Here is a 21,580-nt window from a genome sequence, read left to right as displayed (position 1 = left end):
AAGCTTTGCTCACAAGTTATGGTGTATTGTGTTCACTTTCTGCCAGCATCCTAAGGCCAGCATGGAATTGTAAAAAAACTATTGTTTTGTTTTTTGTTATTTTATTTATAAGGCTTAATGTGAAAAATTGGAATTCTAAGCAGATTTACAGGGAAGAAAATGGCATTGAATTTACTTCCAAATGCTTGAATAAAGAAGTCCCAATCTCTTCTTGCTTTGCTCTTTTCTCACCTTCCCCTCACAGTGTAATTTAGGTCAAAAGCTCCTATTTGCAGAAAAGAGAAGCACTTGGCTTCATTGACAGATTTATCATACTACAGCGCCGAGAGCCAGCGCGGACAAGCCGTTCGCTGGCGCTGGCTATCGGCGCTTTTGAGCTGAGTCCGGAAGCGAATTCGCTCCCGGACTCAGCTCGAAAGCGCCGAGAGCCAGCGCCAGCGAACGGCTTGTCCGCCGCCTGCCTGCCCGCTAGCGAGGAGCCGAAGATTGGGGGCGGCGCGGCTATTTTAAAATGTCGCCGCCGGCATGGGGGGCTTGCCAGCACCCCCCGGACCCCCAACCTGGGTTTGGGGGGCTGCTAGGAAGCCCCCCATGTCGGCGGCAAACAGCCGCGCCGCCCCCAATCTTCGGCTCCTCGCTAGCGCTGTGGGAGTAAAAACACCATCTGCACATGCGCAGATGGTGTTTTTACTTCCGCAGCGCTACTTCGCGAAAACCCGCTCGTTGCGGGGGGTCCTGGAACGGAACCCTCGCAACGAGCGGGGGATCACTGTATTCACTAGCTGAAAAGCAGAGTGTATGAATAAAAGGAAGGGTACCCAAGCCTGCTTTTCCTCTGCACACATATACATTTTTATTATTGTTGTTTTACAATTTTCCCCAGGAGCACTTACTTAGCTGAAGTTGCCATTTTGTAGCTGTCAGATGAAATACGAAAGAATTTTTTATTTCTTACACTGAGTTTACGAAATGGATGAATGGAAGAACACTCCAAGGAGAACCTGTTCCAAAACAACCACCAGATGATGTAACCCATGTTAATTACAGGTTTAAGAACTTTTAGTACACATCTTCATAGCCAGGTAGGCTTCAAATTCAGCTCCCATATCACTTTCTAAACTTTTATAATACTTTGGGCAGTTTTAGAAATACAGAAGTCAATCATTTCAGACCAGAATTCAGCAATAAATGTTTGTCATACTATCATGGTAGCTCATTCAAAATAAGCCAACAGAAACTGCAGTATCAATCAATTGATTAATTAGCAATGATTAATTAATAACTAAGCAACTGGTGATGTATAGGGGAAGGGGAGAAAAATAAAATTAGGAATCCACCAATCTTTTTTTTTTGGTCAATCTGTGCTACACTGGTTAAAATATTGAATGCAGATATCATCTCCAGCAAATTATAATGGTGCCAAAACACACATGGTGCTTGCAACCAGGAGATTGTGAGCCTTAGTCCAGGCCTAGACATTCAAAACTGACAGGGTGAGTCACATTTCCCCTTAGCCCAACCCACCACACAGTCATTGCTATAGAGAAAATAGCTGACATATCATTTCCACGATGTCATCTTATTTCATCATCTTCTCAGCCCAACCCTCCATACAGTCATTGTTATAGGGAAAATAATTATAATACATGTCACTTGCATGTCATCATATTTCATCATCTCCCTCCCTCAACTTCTGAAACTACAGAAAAAGGTTGACAATAAAAGCAGGAAATTTTACCTTCTGCTGCTAAATGACCTGCGCCCTGTTGGATTACCGTTTCAAAGGTATTTCCTTACCTAAATAGAGAAACAGAATTATTCCTGCAGGGGTGTCAAACTCATGTTGTCAAGTGAGTTATCAGGACTTTGTTCTCCTTCCCTAAACCGGGTGGGGCCAGCACAGAGGCATCAGGAAGTCTGGATTACTAGAAGGCAAAAGAGCAGTGAAAGCAAGAATAACTTCCGCACTGCTTTTCCTTGTAAGAAAGTGACAGAGAGCAATGGAAATGAGAGTCATATGATCACAGCTGGTTGCAACAGCAACAAAGTGGCCACAACTGCCAAATTTTAACCCCACAATAGTCACAGATCCTGGATTTTGGATGCATTCTGTTAAATTAGCCCATCTGAAGTACATCCATCGTTTCGGTGCATTATATGGCAACAATTGAAACAACCAATTGAAGGTTGCAAACAATCTTACACAAGTTTGACTGTCACTTGTTGCTTGTATCCTTAAGGTTTTTTAAATTAATATCGATTGTTTCCTGGCTGCTTATTTGACCCCTTTGACAATCATTAAGTGTTGTACCTCGTGATTCTTGACAAATGTATATTTTCTTTATGTACATTGAGAGCATATGCACCAAAGACAAATTCCTTGGGTGTCCAATCACACTTGGCCAATAAAGAATTCTATATTCTTCCCTGCTCAAAAAAATAAAGGGAACACTTAAACAACACAATATAACTCCAAGTAAATCAAACTTCTGTGAAATCAAACTGTCCACTTAGGAAGCAACACTGACTGACAATCCATTTCACATGCTGTTGTGCACAGTCAACTTTGTACAGAACAAAGTATTCAATGAGAATATTTCACTCATTCAGATCTAGGATGTGTTCTTTGAGTGTTCCCTTTATTTTTTTGAGCAGTATATATTCTATTCAAATGAAGTGTCAGCACAGAGATAGCTTTCCATCAGCTCAAATGCTGGTGAAAATCAGCCTGGAACAAAGGCTCCAAAAACTCTGTCCCCCACCCCTATTGGTTGCCAACTTCCTTAATACCCCATTCATATAATGGGGTGTCATTAAGAGAGAACACATTAAGAGAGAACATTAAGCAGGTCTCCTACCAGCAAGCAAGACTTTTTCTTGCATAATCTGCAGAACTATGGCATAAAAAGCAATATACTGCAGGATTCTCTCCCACCGCAGATCCCCTCTTCTCAGGTGCTGAGGGACATGCAACAGGGGGGAAATCCTGCACAAATCGACTGAGTAACCATTGCTCCTGGAGCAAATCGCACCCCAGTACTTACAGACCGCAGACAGGTCCAATCTCTTACACCTGCGACCTGGATGGCGTTGCCTTCGTGTTGCACTTCTTTTCGGTTCATGTTTGCAAATGCATTTTTTAAAAAAAAGAATTTGATCGTTTGAATTTAGCTGAATTCAACTATATTCAACTAATCGGTCACAATTGGACGCCCCGAGTCTGCGGAGAGGGGCGGCATGCAAACCTAATTAACAATAATATAATAATAATGATAATAATAATAATTATTATTATAAGCAGCCGCAAAAAAACTCTTGCTCCGGCAAGAATAGAGAAAAAGTGCAAATACCCGCCTAGAAGAAGAAGAGAATGGAGCGTTGTTTCTTCTTCTTCAGCATCTGCGTGGAAGCAACCGGCTTCCTTCTACGAGTTAAAGCCGCTGCATAAAAAGGACAAATCATTACCTTTTTTTCCTCCCACCTGAAGAGAGTTGCGTAACACGAGAGAATGCAGAAACCACAACAAACTCCCTCCCGCTGCATGATGTTTATATTACGAATCCGAGGGCACGCTCGGTGAACGCCCATTGGAAAGGTGGTCCTCGCTGATTGGCTGTCATGCCTATGACAGCCAATCAGCGAGGACCACCTTTCCAATGGGCGTTCACCGGGCGTGTGTGGGTATGTTTGTGAGGGCGGGAAAGCACGCTTTCGTTCGCCTCCTTCGCTGCCAAGACGTACTGCGCAGGCGCAAGTCGAGCTGCCTCCTGCTCTGGTCTGTGCTCTTCCTGTAAACCACGTGAACCTCGTGAAAGTTTAAGTTTCTTTTCCCGATCTGAGCGCTCGCACCCAATCTAGGGCGATCCCGCTAAATGGCCCGCCTTTCCAAGAAGCTAAGTTTTCATTCGCCAGCTGGGTTTCCTCTGGAAAAGAAATATATATATATATATTTTTTTTTCCAGGAAGCGAAACTGCAAGTTAGAGTTGCTTTAAAAAAACAACAACAAACAAACAGAGAAAGGAGGTGGCTGGCCAAAATTATAATTCTTTACAATTTTACTCTACTTAAAACTTTAGTCATTGGAATAGCATTTAGACTTATATACCGCTTCACAGTGCTTTACAGCCCTCTCTAAACGGTTTACAGAGAGTAAACATATTTTCCCCAACAATCCTCATTTTACCGACCTTGGAAGGCTGAGTCAACCTTGAGTCTACTGAGATTCGATCTGCCAAACTTACTGGCAGCTACTGATCAGCAGAAGGAGCTTGCAGTACTGCACTCTAACCACTGCACCACCAAGGCTCTTTTAGGTAGAAAGTAGAAAAATCACATGGTTTGTTATTGGGTTAAGTTTCTGAGAAGTACAATGAAAGTGTAGTTTCCTCAGATAATGACTGGTGCCCTAACATGTGGTGAGATGAATTAAAATTCTTCGAAAACCTAAAAAAGAAGAGAAAGTTCGAGGCTTTCCAGGTGCTTGACCTTCCCAGATCGAGTGCCCTGCAACTATGTTAGATTACAGATAGTCTTTCGACTTTTTATTTATTTATTTGTTTGTTTGTTTTGTCCAATACACAATGAAGGTTTTAGTGGGCATATATCTATATACACAGCAAAATACATGATGAAGGTTATACAGGAGATAGTCATAGTAAAATATATCTAAGAAAGAATAGAAAAGAAGATATAGTAATAGAACATATCAATGAAAGAATAGAAGAAGAGATATAGGAATAGAAGAAAGGTATAGGAGATATAGGAGAGCAATAGGACAGGGGACGGAAGGCACTCTAGTGCACTTGTACTCGCCCCTTACTGACCTCTTAGGAATTTGGATAGGTCAACCATAGATAATCTAAGGGTAAAGTGTTGGGGGTTTGGGGATGACACTATGGAGTCCGGTAATGAGTTCCATACTTCGACAACTCGGTTACTGAAGTCATATTTTTTACAGTCAAGTTTGGAGCGGTTAATATTAAGTTTAAATCTGTCGTGTGCTCTTGTGTTGTTGTGGTTGAAGCTGAAGTAGTCGCCGACAGGCAGGACGTTGCAGCATATGATCTTGTGGGCAATACTTAGATCTTGTTTAAGGCGCCTTAGTTCTAAACTTTCGAGGCCCAGGATTGAAAGTCTAGTCTCATAGGGTGTTCTATTTCGAGTGGAGGAGTGAAGGGCTCTTCTGGTGAAGTATCTTTGGACATTTTCAAGGGTGTTAATGTCTGAGATGCGATATGGGTTCCAAACAGATGAGCTGTATTCGAGGATGGGTCTGGCAAAAGTTTTGTAAGCTCTGGTAAATGCTGTGAGATTGCCAGAGCAGAAGCTACGTAGGATTAGGTTTACAACTCTTGAACTCTTGACTTGCAACAGTTTCTTTAGTGACCATTCACAGCGACCACACTAAAAAAAGTGACTTATGATCGCTTTTCATGGTTATATCCCTTACAGCAGGGGTCTCTCCAACCTTGACAACTTTAAGTCTGGAGGACTTTAATTCCCAGAGTTCCCCAAGCCAGCAAAGTTGTATATGTGTCCATGAGGCACAGCCAATGGCACAGGAAGAAGCAAACTGGCAGTGAGTTAGAACCCACCCCTGGAATTCATGTTCAAGTGTTCATTGCATATATAGTTATAAGCACACACATATAAAGTTATGTGAAATTAATATCAAAATGCACATAAATTATGGCAAAATAGAGAGGGGGGTAGCGGGAGAACTTTTTTTCAAATGACACTAAACTGGCAGGAATAGCTAACACCCCGAAAGATAGGCTCAAGATCCAAAAATATATTGACAACAAAATGAATTTCAATGTGGTACCTGTGCTTTCTTCTGATAGTGAAGGACTCTTCTGCAATTTTTTTAAAATCAAATTTTAGTTCGATAAGAATGTAGGCAATAAATATCCAATATCCAATAAATATCCAATATCATTTTTTGCAAATAAAGTGATATGCAAAACCAGCATGTTTAAAGATTTAGGAAGTTAGTTTTCTGAATTACAAGTAGTCCTTGACTTACAACAGTTCATTTAGTGACCGTTCAAAGTTACAATAGCACTGAAAATAGCACTGAAAATAGCACTGAATTTTATGGCCATTTTTCACACGACCGTTGCTGTATCCCCATGGTCATGTGATCAAAATTCAGACTTGGCAACTGACCCTTATTTATGATGGTTGCAATGTCCTGGGAGTCACGTGATCACCTTTTGTGACCTCCCGACATTGGGGAAGCCAGGTTCAGTAACAACGGCATTACTAACTTAACAACTGCAGTGATTGACTTAACAACCATGGCAAAAAAATAGTTGTAAAAGGGGGCAAAATTCAACAAATATCTCACTTAGCAACACAATTTTATGGCCTCAATTGTAGTTATAAGTTGAGGACTACCTATAAAAATTATAAACAGTCTCATGGCATCTTAAAAATCTACTCTGAGAAAGTAAGTAGATAAACTTTCACTGACTACTGTGTTTCCCTGAAAATAAGACCCTGTCTGTTCTGTCGAGCTCTCTGGTAGAATCCTCCCAAAAATTCACAGATACAAATTTCAGACACACACACGTTTGAAAATTCAAAACAATATTCTTTATACCGAAAATTCAAATAAACTAAGCCCTCTTTTTGTATAGCAAAGAGCACTCGTCTCCAAACAAACTGGTAATTTATGCAAGTCCCTTATCAGTTCATAGATACTTAGCTTGCAGCTGTGAGGTAATTCACAGTCCTTCTTTCACAAAGTGAAACACACTCTGCTCTGGTTTAGTTTCAAAGCGGGGGGAAATCAACACACCAAGGTCAAAGTCAGCAAGGCAGGCACGAAACACAACGATCAGATAATCCTCCACAATGGCCAAACCCACAGGCTGCTATTTATAGCAGCCTCACTAATTACCACAGCCCCACCCAACCACAGGTGGCCTCATTTTCTTTGATAATAATCTCTCAGTTGTTGTTGCCTATGCATCGCTCTCCGCATGCGTGGCTGTATCATTAACTCTTGTTCCGAATCCAAGGAGGAGCTGCATAATTGATCTCCTTCTGAGCTGTCTGCCACACTCTCCTCCTCCCTGTCACTCATGTCTTCTTGGTCAGAGGAGCCTTCATCAGCAGATTCCACCGGGAGCAAAACAGGCCTGCGGCATATGGATGTCTCCCCCACATCCACAGTCCTTGGGGCAAGAGCTGGGCCGGAGCTAACCACAAAACTGTCTTATATTTTTTTGAACCCTGAAATAAGCGCTTGGCCTTACTGCCATGCACTCAAAAGCCCGATTGGGCTTATTATCATTATTATTCGGGGGAAACAGGGTAATATTTACCTCATGGAATGGACTCTCTTTCACAAAAGAGCCACTGCAAAAACAATGCTTCAGCTATATTACACTTTCGCCCCCCCATTCCCTGCCCTCTCAACTGGGATGGGTCTAAAGAAAATCAAAGAACATCACTGGTAATTTTAAGAACTCCATCTTGTTAACACTTGCACTAACACCTTTCTGGAATGTCAGAAGGAAGGAATCTTTTTTTAGACTTATATATACTGCTTCACAGTGCTTTACAGCCCTCTCTAAGCGGTTTACAAAGTCAGCATATATTGCCCCCAACAATCTGGGTCCTCATTTTACCCACCTCAGAAGGATGGAAGGCTGAGTCAACCTTGAACCTGGTGAGATTCCATCTGCCAAATATTCTGGCAGCTGGTGATCAGCAGTAGTTTGCAGTACAGTACTGCACTCTAACCACTGCGCCATTGTGGCTCTTAATAAATAAAATAAAATCAGCCTTTTAAAAAAAATCAGACGAGAGTCGCCTGAAACACAGATTTTGATCTCGATTCCAAACCACACATAGCCCCAATATTATGGTATAAAACCAATAGGAGTTTCCCCCAACCACCCCCAACCTTTCCTTTCAGAGTAAGGAGGAAGTGAGGTCAGTCAGGTGAGAGACACACAGTAACATCTGGGCCAGAGTCTCTTTGTGACAAGTGTTAACTTGACAAATGAATAAGCGTTAACTTTGTGACAAGTGTTAACCTGACAAATGAAATTGTGAAAACCACACTGGGAGAAGCCCAGCCACAATACCTCTTGCACTGAGAGAATAGGCATCAGGCCTGTGGATGGGGAAAATAACCTGTTTAAGTGCATTAGAAACACAGGCCATGCATAAAACAAAACCTTTCTGAAATTGTGCCAGCTAAGGATCACTTCTTTATATGCATAAACTTGGCAGTGTAATCTTAGCTTTAGAAGTCTATTTATTTATCTGTCTGTCTGTCTGTCTGTCTGTCTGTCTGTCTGTCTATCTAATCTACCTACCTACCTACCTACCTACCTACCTACCTACCTATCTATCTATCTATCTATCTATCTATCTAATCTACCTACCTACCTACCTACCTACCTACCTACCTACCTACCTACCTACCTATCTATCTATCTATCTATCTATCTATCTATCTATCTATCTATCTATTGGATTTCTATGCCGCCCCTCTCCGAAGACTCGGGGCGGCTAACAGCAATAATAAGACAGCATATAATAATAATAATCCAATACTAAAAACAATTAAAAACCCATGATAATAAAAACCAAACAGACATACAGACATACCATGCATAAAATTGTAAAGGCCTACGGGGAAAGAGTATCTCAGTTCCCCCATGCCTGGCAGCAGAGGTGGGTTTTAAGTAGCTTACGAAAGGCAAGGAGGATGGGGGCAATTCTAATCTCTGGGGGGAGTTGGTTCCAGAGGGCTGGGGCCACCACAGAGAAGGCTCTTCCCCTGGGTCCCGCCAAGCGGCATTGTTTAGTTGACGGGACCCGGAGTAGACCCACTCTGTGGGACCTAACTGGTCGCTGGGATTCATGCAGCAGAAGGCGGTCCCGGAGATAATTACGTTACATTAGCTGGGTCATATCTATGCTTATACTATCATTTAAATTTTAATTTGCTATGTTTGCACAATACACATCCATGGTTGACTGTACCATGGTTTATTGCCTAATAATGTCCACAGCATTGGTGGGTTCCTTCCAGTTCGCAACAGTTCGACAGAACTGGTAGCAAAACGCTGGTGATGTCATTGACGAGACGCGATCCCCGCTGGACGGGGGTCTCGACAACCCTGTGATGGTTCACTTTACGAGGCCCGATCCTGAAACCATTACTAGTGCTTACCAATGAAACACGGAGTCAATGGTCTGGGTAAAGTGACAAAGCTTTATTGTTACAAGTATGCTTCTTTTATACCCTTCATATGCAAATGAAGGGGTTTCAACTAGTAATTTTCTATTGGCTAAATACAAGTCTAATTTTTCCTAATATACGTTTCTTATAGGCTACAAATATAAGATTTTTCAAATCTATAGGCTAATAATAAAACTTTTGAATACGCAAGTTATCATAGGCTATTTCTATATGCAAAAATAAGGCTTCTGAGTACCTAACTGTTTATAGGCTATTTCTATTAAGCTTCTAATTGGTTACAAAAGGTATCATCTACAGCTTATGATAGGCTACTAAATTCTCACTTTATGCACCTATCGGTAGCCGAGTTGCCAGCCAATCACACTGTCAGTGTCTTATCTCGTGCCAGGAGCGCTGTTGAGGGTTTTTTCTTACTGTGTCCAAAGTTCATGGCTATTGTATGACTCACTGTCTCTGGGCAAATCTTCACCATGCTATTTCAGATAACTCTTTCTGTGTATATCCTAGAGCAGAGGTCCCCAACCGCCGGTCCGCGGACCGGGACCGGGCCGTTGGGGCTTTTCAGCCGGTCCGCGGCGCCAGGGCCCCCTCGGCCTTTCCGCACCACCAGCGGCGCTCCCCCCGCCAGCCAGCCAAGCCCCGCGCCCGCCGGAACCGGCTCCTCGCTCTCCCCCCGCCGCCCGCCGCGTTTGCAGGAGGTGGGGAGGGTTGGGCGCCCGCCAAGGCCAGGAGGGATGCCGCTGCCCCCCCCTTCCCTCTCTCCGCCCGCCGCTGCGCCTCCTTGATGCCGAGAGGAAATGCCGGCAAAGGCTTTCCTCAGCGGAGGCCGGCGAAGGTGATATTGAATGTCGGGGGAGAACGGGCGGTTGCACGCGCTCCCTATCTCCCTGCTAGCCCACTCGGAATATTCAAAATAAGAAAAACCTTTGCCGGCGAAGGCTTTTCTTATTTTGAATATTCCGAGTGGGCTAGCAGGGGGATAGGGAGCGCGTGCAACCGCCCGTTCTCCCCCGACATTCAATATCACCTTCGCCGGCCCCGCCTCTCCTGCAAACCCCCTTGCTGAGAGCCCGGGGCGAAAGTGCTCTCGCAAAGGTGAGGCGGGCAGGGCGTGCGCGCGTCATCGCTGAGAAGAACGGAGAGAGAACGAGAGTGAGTGAGAGCAACAGACAGCAAGATAGAGAGAAAGTGAGAAAGAGAGAGTGAGAAAGGGGGGGAGAGAAAGAGATAGCAAGAGAGAGAACAAGAAAGAGCGTGAGAAAGAAAACAAGAAAGAGTGAGAGAGAGAGAAAGCAAAAGAGACAGAAAGAAAACAAGAGAGAGAAAGTGAGAAGAAGAGAGAGAAAGAGGGGGAGAGAGAGAGAAAGAGAGAGGGGGGAGAGAGAGAAAGAGAGGGAGAGGGAGAAAGAGAGAGTGAGAGGGGGAGAGATAGCAAGAGAGGGAGAGAGGGAAAGGGGGAGAGAGGGGGGAGAGAAAGAGAGAGGGAGAGAGAGAGGAGATAAAGGAAGAGGAGAGAGAGAAAGGAAGAGAAAGAAAGAAAGAGGGATAGAAAGAGAGAGAGAGTGAGAGATGCTCAGTGAGCCTTTCTTTGAAGTTGCCTTTCTTTCTTTCTTTCTCTTTCTTGCTTTCTTTCTTGCTCTTTTTCTTTCTCTCTTTTACCTTCCCTTCCTCTATTTCTTCTTTTCTTTCTCCTTCCTACCTTCTTCCCTTACTCTCCCCTTTCATAAGTTTCCTTGCTTCCTTCCTCTGTTCCTGTCCCTTCCCCCTTTCTTTCTTTCTTTCTTTCTTTCCTTCCTTTCCTCCCTCCATTTCTTGCTTTCCTTTTCCTTCCTCCCTTCTTTCCTCCCTCATTCCCTTCTTTCACTCCTTCCTCTCTTACTCTCCCCTTTCACACCTTTCCTTGCTTCCTTTGCACCCTTCTTCTGTTCCTGTCCCTTCCCTCTTTCCTTCCTTCCTTCCCACCCTCCGTCCATTCATTCACCCATTCCTCTCTTGATCGCCCCTTTTACGGCGCCGCTGACAGCTAGCTCCCCCCCCCCCAACCGGGCCATGGAAAACTGGTCTAGCTTAAAGCCGGTCCCTGGTGCAAAAAAGGTTGGGGACCTCTGTCCTAGAGCATAGCTAATATTTGGCTTACACAATCCCTACATGTCATGGAGCCAGTTCTGTTGGTGCTGGTCCATAGATACTGCCATCTTTTCTTTTTTGGATTTTTTAAAGTAAAATTTGGGGGGGATTTTTTGCTGATTTTTTTCCTTCTGTGCATACACAGAAGCTGAGTTTCCGGCACTGCGCTTACTCCGCCATCTTGGTTTTGGCTTTTAATAAAAATTGCTCCCTCACAAGGCGTAATCACACAGCACAGGAGGAAGCAAACGGCAGCAAGGTAAATTAGAACCCACCCCTGGTCCACAGCAAAATTGTGTCAGAAGAGGAAACAGATTACGGTACTTTAAAATTAGAACTAAGGATATCTATGGAGGCTCTCGGTCATCAAGGTCATGCTTGTCCCAAAGGTGATTTTTCAAGAGGCAACTGGACTTTCTGGTTTTTTTGAAGATGAAGAAGCCTCTTGGATGAGAAGCAAAACGTCTTCAAAGAAAAACCAGAAAGTCCAGTTGCTTCTTGAAAAAGCACCTTTAGAACTAAAGTTGTGGGAATCACGACTCGGACAACTCTCTGTACAACCTTTCTGAACACTGCTTTATTGGCAACTCTCTGTACAACCAGCAACTTGCAGTCTGACAGCTATCCTTTTTATAGGGAGCTGTCAGACACTTTAACCAATAGTGTTTGAGCATTCTCCTGCTCAAATGCTTAGACCTGAGTGAAACCATGTTCAACTGTCAGTACACAGCACTAAGGGTGATTTTAGGTCACGCCAGTTGTGGGCTGGGATTGAAATGAAGATAGTGCCATGAGGATAAAGCAAGACAAGATTCCCAGAGAATCTTCATGCCACAGCAAAGGCACCTAGAGAAAGATCAAAAGTGGCAAAGTAGCAGAGCACTATCATAGTGCAAACAATTGTCTCTTTGTTTTCGTAGATTTTCACGGGTATATGTATGTAGATTGTTCTGAGTTCGGGTTTTGCCCCGTGTAATATTTTGAATGTCTATGCAACGTTTCGGTGAAATCACATTCACCATCATCAGGCTGAAGTTGTAAGCTTCGTGCTGCTATAAATATAGTCTATATAATTGTCTCTTTGTCTCTGGTCATGACCTTTAAAGCCTTATGTTGTATCCTGAAATGGCTACCTTGTAACTCCTGTAAATAGTTTGTTCCTCTTTCCAGCGCTGTCTGAGCCGAAGCAGGAAGTCGCTCCTGATTGGCTCAGACGCGGCCGGCTCTAGCTTTGGCGGGAACCGCAAATGTATAAAAGGAGCGGTTTCTCCAGGCAGAGTCAGTCGGTACTCGCTGAATTGTCACTTTGCCTTGCTGAGCTGTCACTTGTTCTCTGAGCTGAATAAAAGTACCGATTGCTTGAACCCTGCCTCTGGGTCTACTTCACTGGCGACGAACGGACGGAAGAAACATCGCGTGCAACATGAACAAAGTCCAGATCGGCCAGGCTCCGGAACTCTTCGATCCCGAGAAAACAACCTGGGACGAATACATGGCCACCTTCGAGATCTTCCTCAAGGCGGCGGGAATAGAGGACGCCGAAGCCGATCGCAGACGGGCTATTTTCCTTAATTACTGCGGCCCAGAAATCCGTGGACTTGCCCAGACTCTCACCGAACCGCAGCAAGCAAGAACCGTAGCGTGGGACGTCCTACAGGAAAAGCTAGCGAGCCACTTCAAACCGACCAAACCGGCCATGGTTTTTCGGCATCAATTTTCCATGATGGCTCAGAAGGAAACCGAGTCAATCAACCAGTTTACAACGCGGCTTCGAACGGTACTTGCTCAATGCAAGTTTAAAGACCCGGAAGCTCGCCTCACCGACGCCCTGGTTTTCGGCATGAAAAGCGCCACAGTGAGAAATAAACTCCTCACCGAAGAAGAGCCGACTCTACAAACCGTGATTAAACTAGCGCAAACCGCAGAAGCAGCCGACGCAGCGGCTAGAGAATTGAAAGAGCACGGAAGGCGAGAACTCATTGCCAAAATCGACTCCGCGTCTCCCAGCGCCGTGGAAACAGACGACCACAGCCAAAGAGGTAGCTGCACACACGCAGCAAGATCAAATCCTTAAACAAGTGGTGAACTGTGTTCTAAAGGGATGGCAAAATGATGTTGTGAAACCTGAATTGTGTGATTTTAAAAACAAAAGACTTGAGTTATCTTATGTAAAGGGTGTTTGCTGTGGGGGGATAGAGTGATCATCCCCAAAAGCCTAAGGGAAAAGGTACTCAAAATGTTACATGTGGGTCATCCTGGGATTGTCAGGATGAAGAGCCTGGCAAGGGGGCATTTATGGTGGCCAGGGCTGGATGCTGATATTGAAAGTTGGGTTTCAAAGTGTGAACCGTGCCAAGAATCACGGCCCAGTCCCCCCAAAACAACTCCGGCTGAGTGGGAACAGCCTGCTGGTCCTTGGTCTAGAATCCACATTGATTTTGCTGGCCCAGTGGGGTCCCAGTATTTTTTAATAGTGGTTGATGCCTTCTCCAAATGGGTGGAAATAATAGCAATGAACAACATAACCACAAGTGCCACCATCAAGGTATTGAGTAGACTGTTTGCATCCCATGGTTGCCCAGATATCTTAGTGTCTGACAATGGGCCACAGCTAACAGCCAGGCAATTCGAATTGTTCCTAGATGGCCTAGGGGTCAGGCATGCCCTCATCTCGCCTTATTCGCCCTGGGCTAATGGATTGGCAGAACGTTACGTGCGGGTGGCAAAGGAGGCACTGCGCAGGTCAGGCCCTGGGGATGTGCAACAAAACTTGGACCAATTCTTACTCACCCAACACATCACCCCTAACTCGCACACACATGTAAGCCCTGCAGAGTTATTGATGGGAAGAAAATTGAGGTCACCACTAGACAGGTTAAACCCAAGGTTCTGTGTTAATAATAACCAAATGTGTGTAAAACCTGAAAGAGAAATGTATTTGGGACAAAATGTATATGTAAAAAGTTTTGATGGAAATGTAAACTGGATGAAAGGAGTTGTTGTTAAGCAAAATGCACCAAAGACTTATATTGTAAAACTAGAGGATGGTCGTTTGTGGAAACGACACATAGACCACATTCGGAAGCGAACAGAAAATCAATTGCCACAAACCGCTGACATGGACTCTCCCCCTTCAACAGACTTTAGTACATTGCCCGAGTTAAGAAACACGCAAAGAGACTTATCGGGCTAGGGGGAACCATCCAGCGACGCCGAGCCATCCTCGTCCTCCGAAGCCTTCGTTGGGCCCGCCAGGCCAAGTCCGCCGCGCCGGGAGAACAGCGGCGAGCCATCCTCCACAGTCAGTGTCGAAGGAGAAATTGAACTGCGCAGGTCAGCGCGAGCTCCTCGGAGGCCCCACCGATTGGACGACTTTGTCACATGGCTTTCATGATGGAGGTGTCCAACTATGAGGGGAGGGGTGTTGTATCCTGAAATGGCTACCTTGTAACTCCTGTAAATAGTTTGTTCCTCTTTCCAGCGCTGTCTGAGCCGAAGCAGGAAGTCGCTCCTGATTGGCTCAGACGCGGCCGGCTCTAGCTTTGGCGGGAACTGCAAATGTATAAAAGGAGCGGTTTCTCCAGGCAGAGTCAGTCGGTACTCGCTGAATTGTCACTTTGCCTTGCTGAGCTGTCACTTGTTCTCTGAGCTGAATAAAAGTACCGATTGCTTGAACCCTGCCTCTGGGTCTACTTCACCTTACATGGCAATGGACCAGATTACCTCCGGAACCGCCTGCTACCGCACGAATCCCAGTGACTGATAAGGTCCCACAGAGTTGGCCTTCTCCAGGTCCCGTCGACTAAACAATGTTGTTTGGCGGGCCCCAGGGGAAGAGCCTTCCCTGTGGCGGCCCAGGCCCTCTGGAACCAACTCCCCCCGGAGATTAGAACTGCCCCCACCCTCCCTGTCTTTCGTAAACTACTCAAGACTCATTTATACTGCCAGGCATGGGGGAGTTGAGATAGCTCTTCCTCCTAGGCCATTACAAGTTATGCATGGTATGTTTGTGTGTATGTTTGGTTTTATAATAGGGGTTTTTAGTTGTTTTTATTATTGGATTGTACATGTTGTATTTATTATTGTTGTTAGCCGCCCCAAGTCTGCGGAGGGGGCAGCATATAAATCAAATAAATTATTATTAATTATTAATTATTATTATATATGCACATATGTAAAAAGGGCTGGTCTTGCAGTGTGACAAAGATCCATCATCTTGCTGATTTTGACACACACAACTCTGGTGGATGTCTCTGTGCTGCGGTTAGGGGCAAGTGTGGAAGATCCCATAATGGCTGACCAGCTACATTTGAAAACATCAATTGCGACTGGTGACTTTTAAGAAAGCATCCAGTAGTGACTGCTATCGAAAGAAATGGGAAATAGGCAATAGCATACAATAGATCTTGAAGATCTTCTAGTCCAACCGCCTGCTTAAGCAGGAGAACCTATACTATTTCAGATAAGTGACTGTCTAGTCCGGTGATGGCAAACCTTTTTTCCCTCGGGTACCGAAGGAGCATGGGCACACGCTATCATGCCTATGTGAGTGTCCACACCCACAATGCCTGGGGAAGGCAAAAACCAGTTCCTCCATCCCCCGGAGGCCCTCTGGAGACTGGAAATGGCCTGTTTCCCAACTTCTGGTGGGCCCAATAGGCTCATTTTTCACCCTCCCCAGGCTCCCTGGAGCCAGGGTAAAAACACCCTCCCCCATCCCCCGGAGACTCTCTGGAAGCCAAAAACACCCTCCCAGGGCCTTTGTGCAAGCGAAAAATCAAAAGACTGGCACACACATGCATGTTGGAGCTGAGCTAGGGCAACAGTTCGCTTGCCAGCAGATATGGCTCCGTGTGCCACCTGTGGGACCCATGCCATAGGTTCGCCATCACTGATCTAGTCCTTTATTAAGAACTGAAAGAGTGGTAGATCCTTTGAACAAACTTCCAGCAGACATGGTTGGTAAATCCACAGTAACTGAATTTAAACATGCCTGGGATAAACATATATCCATCCTAAGATAAAACACAGGAAATAGTATAAGGGCAGACTAGATGGCCCATGAGGTCTTTTTCTGCCGTCAGTCTTCTATGTTTCTATGTTTCTATCTAGTAATGGAGTTCCTACAATTTCTGGAGGCGAGCTGTTCCACTGTTAGGAAGCTTCTCCTTAATTCCAGATTTCTTCTCTCTTGAGTAGTTTCTAACCATTGTTTCTTGTCCTGCCCTCCAGTGTTTTGGAGAATAATTTGACCCCCACTTCTTTCTGGCAGCCCGTCACATACTGGAATGCTATCATGTCACTCTTAATTCTTCTTTTCTTTAGACTAGCCAAGCAGTCGTTCTTCATATGTTTTAGTCTCCAAACCATTGATCATATTGGTTGCTCTTCTCTGAACTTTTTCCAGAATCTCAACATCTTTTTCGTAGTATAGCCACGAAAATCGTTTGCAGTATTCCAGGTGTGGTCTTACTAAGTTTTTTTTAAAGGGCTAGAAGTAGTTCACGTGGTCTTGATTCTATGCTTGTTTATACAACCCAGGATTATATTAGCTTTTTTTTTTGACGGCTCCTGCACACTGCTGCTTCATATTCAAATGATCATCCATTAGGACTCCAAGGCCCCTCTCACAGTTACTGTTTTTGAGCCAGGTCTCGCCTAGTCTGTACTTACCTTTGATTTTTCCTGCATAAATGTATAACCTAGTGTTCTGTCTGGGTCCCTCCAGAGGCAAACACCAACCCAAAAAGAGAAGCCAGACACACTGGTAAAAATCAAAGGCAGTTTATAGAATTCAAAGCAAACACAGGTAACAGAAAATGTCCTTACAAACAGGAACACGCTGAAACTTCAAAGATGTTTCACAAAGGCCATGAAGTAAAACAGGATTCTTGCTGTCAAAAACAACGCTGGAGATAACAAACATACGCCTCCCCCAAGTCTTCCAGTCTTCTAGGCCACAAGCCAAGATCAGAGATGCCGAGAAGCAAAGCAGGGTCACAGAACTTCCAGTTGATAACGCTCCACATGGCTGAAAAGGCTTGCCTGCCTTTTAAACCCTGCTGAGGAGAACCACACCCAAACCCAGCTGTTGCCAATTCAGTGATGCCAATACCTTTCTAATTGGTCCCATCTCTGAGCTGTACGTCGCTGTCTCATGTCAATTATAGCCTGTGCTTCCTCATCCAATGAGGCCAGGCTACTGGCTGGGGAGAGCCCCCCCCCCCAGGGCTCTCAGGCTGCTCCCCCTCATCCTCTTCCTGACTTTCCTCTCCCCCGTCTGCCTGGTCCTCCCCCTCCTGTTCACTGTCCTCCTCCTCCGGGCCTGGATCCAGCAGAGACGCAGCCGGTCCCTGAGGAGCCTCAGGCTGAATCACAACAACCTAGTTATTTTATTTTATGTTGATTTTGTTTCTGCAATTCAGTTCACTTAATATTGTTAGCTAAGGTTGGTAATCTATTAAATTATAACTGGTGTTTGAAACCCAGTACTAAAATATTAATCATATGTTACCAACGACAGTGGCTACGTTCACACATCCTATTAAGCTAACAAAAAAGCAACAATGGGTTTTCATCATCACACACCAAATTGTGACTTAAAGCTTCCATTTTATTACAATGCAGGAAAATCTCCACCTATTTTATGCCTGCATGGTAAGTAACTGTTAAGTCACTGCAGCAAGAACATTTTAAAAAGGCATTTGATCATTCTCAGGTGCAAGGCGACAGATTATTCTGTGTTTTGGATGAGTTCTGTTTTTACATAAATGGGACTATCCATCCCTCTGCTATACTGACTTCATTCTTTCCTTTCTGTGATTAGTGGTCAAATCAGATGATAGTGTGACAATTTTGAAAAGTTTAGCAATAACCACCCACACTAAGTTTTTTGTTTATAGAAGCTGTTCCATCTCTGCCTTGATTGAAGGAATTATCAATGCTACTGAATGCAGATATTAGTTGCAATCAATTAGCTGTGGATGACCCCAACTATTATTATTTACTATTTATTGGATTTATATGCTACCCCTCTCTGATGATGAATGAACTTGTAGATCCTTTTACTGTATGCGTGAAAAACTTCAGAGTTTATTTTGAAAAGTATTCAATTCCTTCTTATTGTTTAGCAGACAAATATGCCTTTCTCAGATTTGCTCCTTTTTCAAAAGAATTTGACAGGACTCTCAAAATGCTTCTATTGGCATTCTCTGGGCAAATTAAAGAAAATTCATTATGGTTCATACACTCAGTAAAATACATTCCTGTTCCAAAGCACCTGAATTTTGAACATGTGATGATGGGGATGCGATGGTCATAAGTACAGGGACCAGCCATAAGTTGCTTTTTTCAATGCCATTGTAACTTTCAATGGTTGCTAAATGAATGATTATAAGTTGAGGACTACAAGTAGTCCTCGAGTTATGACCAAAATTGAGCCCAAAAGTTATTTTCCTAAGCAAAACATTTGTTGAGTGGCTTTGTCCCATTTTACAGTGCTTCTGTTCTGTCGAGCTCTCTGGTAGAATCCTCCCAAAAATGCACAGATACCATTTCAGACATGCACACGTTTGAAAATTCAAAATAATGCTCTTTATACCAAAAAATGCAAATAAACTAAGCCCTCTTTTTGTATAGCAAAGAGCACTTGTCTCCAAACAAACTGGTAATTTGTACAAGTCCCTTATCAGTTCTGTGATATTTAGTTTGCAGCTGTGAGGTAATTCACAGTCCTTCTTCTTTCACAAAGTGAAACACACTTTGCTCTGCTTTAGTTTCAAAGCGGGGGAAAATCAGCACACCAAAAAGTCAAAGTCAGCAAAGCAGTCACGAAATACAAGGATCAGATAATCCTCCACAATGGCCAAACCCACAGGCTGCTATTTATAGCAGCCTCACTAATTACCACAGCCCCACCCAACCACAGGTGGCCTCATTTTCTTTGATAATAATCTCTCAGTTGTTGTTGCCTATGCATCGCTCTCCGCATGCGTGGCTGTATCATTAACTCTTGTTCTGAATCCAAGGAGGAGCTAGATAATTGATCTCCTTCTGAGCTGTCTGCCCCACTCTCTTCCTCCCTGTCACTCATGTTTTCTTGGTCAGAGGAGCCTTCATCATCAGATTCAATAAACATCTGTTCATAGCAAAACAGGCCTGCAGCATGTGGATGTCTCCCCCACATCCACAGTTCTTGGGGCAGGAGCAGGGCCGGAGCCAACCACAACAGTTTCTTCCCACAGTTGTTAAGTGAATCATTGCATTTGTTAAGTTAGTAACATGGTTGTTAAGTAAATCCGGCTTCCCCTTTGCTTGTCAGAAGGTTGCAAAAGTTGATCATGTGACCCCACACGCTGCAACCATCATAAATACAAGCCAGTTGCCCATCGTCTGAATGTTGATCACATGATCAACTGCTAAAAAAAGTTGCAAGTGTGAAAAACGGTCGTAAGTCCCTTTTTCAGTGCCTTTGTAACTTTGAACGGTCACTAAATGAACTGTTGTAAGACAAGGACTATCTGTACCTTTAGATATCTTACCCCATAAGTCTAAACTGGATTGTTCAAGCAGATTTTTATGGCAGAAGAAAATTAGAATGGATAGGTGGCATATGATTTGGCCACAGATGTTGCAGAAAGGAACAAGAAGCAAACCCAATTTCCTCTTTTTGTATTCAGACTTAAAGGGGGAAAAAGGTTATAGGAAGGAGGGACATTTGTGACTATTGTAACTTGCTTTTTTTTGACGGAACATGTGAGACCATTAGATAAAGGAAACTCTTCTAAAATATAGAAAAGTAATTTCTGAAAAGTGGTCCCACACCTCCAATCTAAAAAAAGAAAATTTTGCTTAATTTTTTCAAATTTGCAAAATACAATGCAGGCATCCTGAAAATGGCCCTAAAAGCTCCTTTATTAATGTTGGTACTGAGGAACATATTTTTTTGGGGGGGGAATTAAGCTTGGGCATCTCAGAGCCATCTCGGAGCAAATCTATATGTCATTCAGATATAAGAGACAATTGAGGTTCACAACTTTTGAGAAGTGATCATTTAGACTTATATACTGCTTCACAGTGCTTTTATAGCCCTCTCTAAGTGGTTTTCAGAGCCAGCCTATATTGCCCCCAACAACCTGGGTCCTCATTTTACCCACCTCAGAAGGATGGAAGGCTGAGTCAGCCTTGAGCCTGGTGAGATTCGATCTGCCAAACTGCAGGCAGCTGGTAATCAGCAGAAGTAGCCTGCAGTAGTGCACTCTAACCACTGTGCCACTATGGCTTTTATTGGGGGGCTGAAAACTAAGATGTCATTCAGCAAAATGAACAGAGGACTCCCAGAATGCATCAGGGTTGGTTCACCCCATGACCATTAAAAAAAAAAAATTATAATTGGTTTTGTGATCGGGCTCAAAGAAACCCCAGGCTTTTAATTTTTAATAGTGACCTAGAGAAAGAGTAGTTGTGACAGGCCCAGGTTGCCCTCTGAGGAAAAGAAACCGCTACTTGCAAAATCCTCTTTTCTTAAAAAGCAGTAATCCTACTTCCTCAACATTTGCTGATCTTGCACAGATGCTAATTTAAATGTTGTGACTGAGATTGTATTAATCCTAAACTGGGATTCCTAAATCATCAAAGCTAGATTTATGTAATATACAAAAGCCACCTAATCCAATCACTGTAGGCCAATGTGTAAATCTAGCCAGTGTATGTGAATGAAGAGAATATTTTTGAAATTAGCTGTTTTAATTAAATTATACACTATTAAGTCAGTGTCAATTTTTAGTAATCACATATACGGAGAGATATTGTAGCCCCAAATCATCTTGGAAAGATCTAAAATGTAACTGTTGTATCCTGAAATGGCTACCTTGTAACGCTGTAAATAGTTTGTTCCTCTTTTCCAGCGCTGTCTGAGCCCAAGCAGGAAGTCGCTCCTGATTGGCTCAGACGCGGCCGGCTCTCGCTTTGGCGGGAACCGCAAAAGTATAAAAGAAGCGGTTTCTCCCGGCAGAGCCAGTCGGTACTCGCTGAATCGTCACTTTACCTTGCTGAGCTGTCACTTATTCTCTGAGCTGAATAAAAGTACCGATTGCTCAAACCCTGTCTCTGGGTCTACTTCACTGGCGACGAACGAACGGAAGAACTTCGCGTGCAACATGGACAAAATCCAGATCGGCCAGGCTCCAGAACTTTTCGATGCCGAGAAAATGACTTGGGACGAGTAC

General features: G+C 43.9%; 1 protein-coding gene across 8 annotated transcripts in view; it reads right to left on the bottom strand.

Annotated features, from left to right (window-relative positions):
• The window catches only part of IRF7 (interferon regulatory factor 7), a 44,899-nt gene extending 41,367 nt beyond the window's left edge, over window positions 1–3,532 (bottom strand). For 2 of the 8 annotated variants that reach the window (XM_070765485.1, XM_070765545.1), the window contains exons 1-3: window positions 3,466–3,532; window positions 1,739–1,797; window positions 894–1,001 (exon numbers count right to left, since the gene is read on the bottom strand). In XM_070765485.1, coding sequence (XP_070621586.1) covers window positions 894–910 — 17 coding nt within the window. In that variant the 5' untranslated portion in view covers window positions 911–1,001; window positions 1,739–1,797; window positions 3,466–3,532. Of the gene's footprint in view, window positions 1–893; window positions 1,002–1,738; window positions 2,397–3,044; window positions 3,102–3,350 lie in introns of those variants that run through there. The other 6 variants (XM_070765522.1, XM_070765504.1, XM_070765530.1 and 3 more) reach the window with 6 other exon arrangements.
• Window positions 3,533–21,580: the final 18,048 nt, after the last annotated feature.

The sequence above is a fragment of the Erythrolamprus reginae genome, chromosome 1 (assembly GCF_031021105.1).
Source record: "Erythrolamprus reginae isolate rEryReg1 chromosome 1, rEryReg1.hap1, whole genome shotgun sequence".
NCBI lineage: Eukaryota > Metazoa > Chordata > Lepidosauria > Squamata > Dipsadidae > Erythrolamprus > Erythrolamprus reginae.
This window is presented reverse-complemented; position numbering and strand designations above follow the sequence as displayed.